The sequence below is a fragment of the Eimeria tenella genome, genomic scaffold, assembly GCF_000499545.2.
Source record: "Eimeria tenella Houghton genomic scaffold, Eth_scaff509, whole genome shotgun sequence".
NCBI classification, from domain to species: domain Eukaryota; phylum Apicomplexa; class Conoidasida; order Eucoccidiorida; family Eimeriidae; genus Eimeria; species Eimeria tenella.
In genome coordinates, this window is record NW_013543400.1 from 1 (window position 1) to 5994 (window position 5994).

Sequence of the window (5994 nt, forward strand, 5' to 3'; positions counted from 1 at the left end):
TTAGGGTTTAGGGTTTGTGCGAGTTCAGGTTCCTAGGGTCTGGGCTGCTGCTGCATACCCTTCTTTGCGGCCACTGGCTAGCTGGGTAAAAGACCTGGAGAAAAGGGTAGAAGTGGGGTGTATGTACACCTCAGGGGGCCCCACAGGGGGCCCCCCGGGGGGCCCCCCGGGGGACCCCGCTGCTACTGCTTGCCGCTGCTGTTCTACCCTTCTGGATTTGCTGCTGCGCTGCTGCAGCAAGCAGCAAGGCAGCAGCAAGTGGCAGCTGAGCTGCTGCAGCTGGAGTTTGAGTTTATGGGATTTGTGGAGCCTCAGTAAGTTAAATAAAATAAAAAATAAAAAATAAATTAAAATGGAAATTGCAGTTAATTCCAAAGAAATGAACAGGTTTGAAGAGACAAGGTGGCAGCAAACTTATTCATTATTTACTCATTTATTTATTTATTCATTTATTTATTATTCATTTGTTTATTCATTTATTTTTTAATTTATTTATTCATTTATTAATTTATTATTTTATTTATGTATTTTTTTAAATTCATTTATCTATTTACTTATTTATTTATTTATTTTATTTATTTATTTATTTATTTTGTTTATTTATTTATTTATTTATTTTTAGACTTCTGCCGCTGCAGCAGCGGCAGCCCAAGTTTGGGGTGTACATACACGGCCTGTCTCTGGAGGGGGGGAGTTGGGATTTGCTGCAGCAGCAACTCAGCAGCAAAACTACTTCTTTGATTTGTGAGCCATTTCCAGTAATGTTTGTGAGTCCTAGAGTCTCTGCAGCAGCAGCAGCAGCAGCTACAGCAGCAGCAGACACGGCAGCAGCAGCAAACGCGGCCGCAGCAGCAGACGAAGACGCAGCAGCAGCGGAGGCTGCTGCTGCAGCAGACAACGAAGCAGCTGCAGCAGCAGCAAACGAGGCAGCAGCAGATAATGTCTACAGCTGCCCAGTATATGCAACTGCAGCAAGAGGAGGGCCAGGTGGGATATAAATAAATAAATAAATAAATAAAACAAATTAAAAATAACAAACAAATAAATTGGTTAATAAATAAATGAATAGATTAAATAAATAAATACTTATTAAGGAATGGGGAAGTCTCCAACAAAGAAGTAAAGGTCCTTACACAGCCCTGCTGCTGCAGCTGCTGCTGTTGCTGCTGCTGCTGCTGCTGCTGCTGCAGAAAACTGCGTCTTATCGGTGCCACTGCCAACAGCAGTGCCTTCATCTACTTGCATCCTCAGAGGCACGGCGCTGCTGCTGGAGCCTAGAGAATGATGTCAAATTGCTGCTGCTGCTGCTGCTGCCGCTGCAGATGGGGCTGCAGCAGCTGCTGCAGTAGCGGCTGCAGGTGAGGCACTTGCTGCTAGTGAGGACGTCAGGACAACTGCTGCTGCAGCGGCTCTGCTGCTGCAGTCACTGCTGCGGCAGCAGAAGCTGGTGCTGCATATGTACAGCTTCTTGCTGCCCACATTCTTGCCTCTTTTGCTGCTTCAAGGGCAGCAAATAAACCAAATAAATATTATTTTCTGCTGAACCTAGGACAAATTCTAAAACTGATCATTTTGCTGCTGCTGCTGCTGCCGCTGCTGCTGCTGCTGATGATGATGATGATAATGACGGTGCTGCTGATACAGCAGTACCAGCGGAGCCTTCCGCTGCAGCTGATGTTGCAGTTGCTGTTGGCGCTGCTGCAGTTGCTGCTGCTGCAGTTTTTGCTGCTGTCGCTGCGCTGCAGCAGCAGCAGCAGCAGCAATATATCTTGCTGCTGCTGCAGCTTTTAGTCCAAAATGCCGCAGCAAAGCCTCGCTCCACTCTGTCTCCTTTTATTGGTTTTGTTAATTATTTTTTCATTTTTAGAGTTTAACAAAGAGACAGAAGCAAGGGGGTCTTGCTGAGGTGTATCGACACATAAAACCGACAGCAACCCCACTTCCTGCAGCAGCAACAGCACCAGCAGCAGCAGCAGCAGCAGCAGCAAATATGAAAGACGCTGGGCTCCTGCATTGCAGCTAAAGCAGCATGAACAGATATAAAATTAAAAATAAAAAAAACAAAAAGAGACAAAAAAGAATAAAAAGGAATTTAGAAAATAAATAAATTCAAAGAAATAAAAAGACATAAAAAGGAAATAAAGAAAAGTAATTCAACAAAACATAAATTGAAATTGGAATAAATGAATTATTTTAAACAAATTAATTAATTGATTAATTGAAACAAATGAACTAATTAAGACAAATTAATTATTTAATTGAAGAGAATAAATTACTTACCTAATTAATTAAAATAAATAAATTAATTAATTAAAATAAATAAATGAATAAAATGATTAATTAATTAATTTAATTAAAATAAAACAAATACCTCTTCGCTGCCTCTGTAGGGACTTTTAGTTGCTGCATTAACAAGCGAGGCGTAGCCCAAGTAAGCTGCAGCACCCTGCTGCTGCTGCAGCTGCTGCTGCTGCTGCTGCTGCAGCTGCTGCTGCTGCTGCTGCTGCTGGGAGTCTGTGCTGTATGTGGGGCAAGTGAAGGCCCGGGGAAAAGGAGAAAAAGACTCTGTGTTGCTGCGGGACTGCAGCGGGCCTGAAGAGAAGCAGCAGAAAGACAAAAACGCATTTTAATATTTATTAAATCGATTTAAATTATTTAAATTAAATTAATTCAATTCAAATGTATTTAGAGTGATTTTGAGGGTTTAGAGGCGTTAAAATTACCTAAAATGAGTTAAAATAGATTAAAGGGATTAAAATTGATTTAAATAGCAGCAGCAACAGCAGCAGCAGCAGAAGCAGAAGCAGCAGCAGCAAATGCAGCAGAGAGATAAAAGGAATGACAGAGACACAAAAGAAGACAACTTCAGCAGCAGCAAATAGCAGCAGCAGCAGCAGCAGCAGGAGACAGCAGCAGGGGGAGACAGCAGCAGCAGCAGCAGCAGCAAACAGCAGCGGCAAACCGCAGCTGCAACAAACAGTACCAGGAAAAGAAGCAGCAGCAACAAAGAGCAGCAGCAACACCTGCTGCTGCTCGATTCAAGTCAGGGTTTAGGGTTTAGGGTTTAGGGTTTAGGGTTTGAGTAGAGGAATTCGATTGTGTGGGCTGGCAGTGTCTTTGTTGCTCGCTATCTGCCTCAAAGCCTCACACGGTATAATCCGCAGGGTTTAGGGTTTAGCGTTTAGGGTTTATCTCACCGCCGTAGAGGGGCAGATGGTAGAGGGGAACGCTGTCATCCATCTTGTAAACCCTCGGGGGACGGGAAAAGGGAAATATTTTGCAAAGCTGAAAGAGTTTTTGCAAAATAGAATTAAATTAAATTAACAAAACTAAAAGAAGAAGCTGCCTCGGGTTTTCTGGCGTTCTCGAGGTGTACGTACACCTCGGCGCCGCCGCCGCCGTCGGCTGCGCCAGCAGCAGCTAGCCACTCAAAACGGGGAAATGAATCGGAAAAGTGCATTTTAAATTCAAAAATTTGAAATAATTCATTAAATTAAAGTCAAATTGCTCCAAAAAAACCCATTTCCTTTTTTTTCCCGCCCTCCACTCCCCAGCACAACGGCCCACTGGTCAGCCCCTGTCTCGAGGTGTACGTACACCTGAAGCCCCTGTCTCGAAGTGTACGTACTCCTCAAAACCGTGTCCCTTTCACTTCTTTTAATTTTTTCAAAACCCTAATGCGACATTTCCTAAACCCTAAACCCTACCTCGTTTGTTTCGGGAGGTTGCGCAGCGGAGACCCCGGGGGTTTTAAGTTTTAGGGTTTGTAACCGTAAAACCTAAACCCTAATCCCTACAAATTAACCTACAGCTCAAACCTGAACTCCTCGATTGCCTTCGCTAAAAAGCCTAAACCCCCAGCATACCGCGTACTCGCTACCAAACCCTAAACCCTAAACCCTAAACCCTAAACCCTAAAAACTCTAAACCCTAGTTGGAAGCCCTCGGGTTTCCGCCAATCAGCAACAAAGAAAGAGAAAGCGGTAAAGACAAACACATGAAAAAGAAAAGAGAGAAAAAGAAGCGTTAAAGAAGACCAAAAGAAATAAAAGAAATAAAAGAAACAAAGGAAATAAAAGAAGTAAAAAAGAACTACAAAGGCGCTGCGGTGTACGTACACCTGGGGCTGCTATCGCTGAACTAATTAACTGGTTTGTTTGTCTCTGTTAATTCAAAAGAAAAAAATAAATATTTACCTAGAAAGAAAAAGGAGACAGAAATAATAAAAAGCGAAAGGCGCACAAACACACGCAATCAACACACCGCAAGAAAATGCTGCTGCAGTACCAGCTGCTGTAGCCGCAGCAGCAGCTGCTGCTGCTCCTGCAGCAGAAACAGAAAGAGAACGAACGGCCAGCAGGCACAGCAGCAGCTGCCTGCCCGTCTACCTCGCTGCCTGCGCCAGCTGCTGCTGCTGCTGCTGCTGCTGCTGCTGCTGCTGCTGTTGCTGCTGCTGCTGCTGCTGCTGCTGGTCTGAGGCCTGGTCAAGGCAAGTCTCTGCAACAGACTGAAAGAGCTTCTCCACCTCGGGGGCAGCAGACACAAAAGAGCAGCTCCAGAAATTAAACCTGAGAAGAAAAAAAGAATTAAAAAATAAAACGAAATTAAAAAGAAACAAAGAAACAAAAGAAACGGAGGGAATAAATGGAAATAAACGGGAGAAACAAGTGCAAAATAAAACAACAAAAGGACACAAACGACCCGCAGCCCGAACCCTAAACCCTAAACCCTAAACCCTCATTCCTAAGCGCCCGAAAAAACCACCCAAGAATCCCCAGACTGTGGCGTTTCTCCCGCCGCCACCCCTCCCTCCCCCCCCCCCAAACCCCAAACCCTAAACCCTAAACCCTCGCTACCGCTGGTTTTTGATGAGCTCAATGAAGGTGATGAGCAGCCCCCACGGGTGGGGCCTGTGCACAATGAGGCGCTCGAGCAGCACGCGGGTAATTTGCTCCTTCGCAAACTCCTCTTCTGCTGCGAAGAGCTGCAGCAGCAAACAGGAAAAGAAAAAGGTGTGGGCGTTTGGGTAGCGCAGGTGGTTGGCAATGGCGGAGAGCAGCAGGTAGCGGCCCTCGACGTCGCTGGCCCTGAAGACGTACGCCACCACCTCCTGCGCTGCTGCTGCTGCTGCTGCTGCTGCTGCTGCTGCTGTTGCTGGTGCTGGGTCGCAGTCGCTGCTCGGCTGCGGGGGGGGGGCGGGCGGCCGCGGCTGCTGGCCGTGGTTGCCCAGGTACAGCAGGAAGGCGTTGATCACCGCGGTGTCGTACTTGCTGCTGCTCGCTGCTGCTGCTGCTGCTGCTGCTGCGGGGGGCGGCGGCTGCGGCTGCGGCGCGCGCGGCAGCAGCAGCTTGGGCAGCAGCTGCGGCAGCAGCGCGGGGTCCCGCCGCGCGAAGTAGGCGTCCAGCAGCTGCTTCAGACCCCGCGAGTGCAGCAGCAGCAAATACGGAGACAAAACAGCAGGAGTGTCCCGAACTTCCGGCAGCAAATCAACTTTCAAGGAAGCAGAAAAGGGATCCGGCAGACGCATTGCTCTCGGAAACGCCGACAGCACCAAGTTCCGCAGCTGCACACAAGTGTGCGGCAGCGAGCAGCAAATGCTGCTGCTGCAGTCCCCCAGAAACTCCGGCGCGTCGTGCAGCAGCACCAGCAGCAGCCGCAGCGCGCCCCGGTACAGCAGCCGCGCTGCAGGCGTCAGCAGCTGCTGCTGCAGCAGCATGAACGGCCGCAGAAACCCAAACAGCTCCTCCAGCAGCCGCTGCAGCAAACCCCACAGCTTGCTGCAGCGCGCCAGACGCGGCAGCAGCAAGTGGTGCCCCACGAGGTCCAGCCACGCAAACGCGAAACTCGGAACCCGCAGCGGAGACAGCAGCAGCAAACGCTCTCCTAGGGTTTGCAGACACCCCAAAGCTTGCTTCTCCTGTCCCCTTGCTTCCAAGTCCACCACCAGTTCTTTTATCAGCAGCAGAAACAGCCGGTAGTACGCCCGCTGCTGGA

The 5994-nt window shown here is 48.1% G+C and overlaps 3 protein-coding genes across 3 annotated transcripts in view; 1 reads left to right on the forward strand and 2 right to left on the reverse strand.

The window, feature by feature from the left end:
• Positions 1 to 352: 352 nt before the first annotated feature.
• On the forward strand, positions 353 to 1285 carry ETH_00004010 (uncharacterized protein; the record flags this gene model as incomplete). Its single annotated transcript, XM_013377442.1, has 3 exons — positions 353 to 402; positions 623 to 987; positions 1191 to 1285. 3 exons carry the CDS (start codon positions 353 to 355, stop codon positions 1283 to 1285), a joined length of 510 nt encoding a protein of 169 aa, XP_013232896.1.
• Positions 1286 to 1787: 502 nt separating this feature from the next.
• Positions 1788 to 3240, reverse strand: ETH_00004015 (uncharacterized protein; the record flags this gene model as incomplete). The annotated part of the gene is made up of 3 exons (XM_013377443.1): positions 1788 to 1943; positions 2372 to 2592; positions 3198 to 3240. 3 exons carry the CDS (start codon positions 3238 to 3240, stop codon positions 1788 to 1790), a joined length of 420 nt encoding a protein of 139 aa, XP_013232897.1.
• Positions 3241 to 4384: 1144 nt separating this feature from the next.
• ETH_00004020 (CCR4-Not complex component, Not1 domain-containing protein, conserved, putative) overlaps positions 4385 to 5994 on the reverse strand; it is a gene marked incomplete at both ends in the record, with an annotated part of 3626 nt that continues 2016 nt past the window's right edge. The window contains 2 exons of the mRNA XM_013377444.1: positions 4385 to 4568; positions 4857 to 5989. Coding sequence (XP_013232898.1) covers positions 4385 to 4568; positions 4857 to 5989 — 1317 coding nt within the window. The remainder of the gene's footprint in view (positions 4569 to 4856; positions 5990 to 5994) is intronic.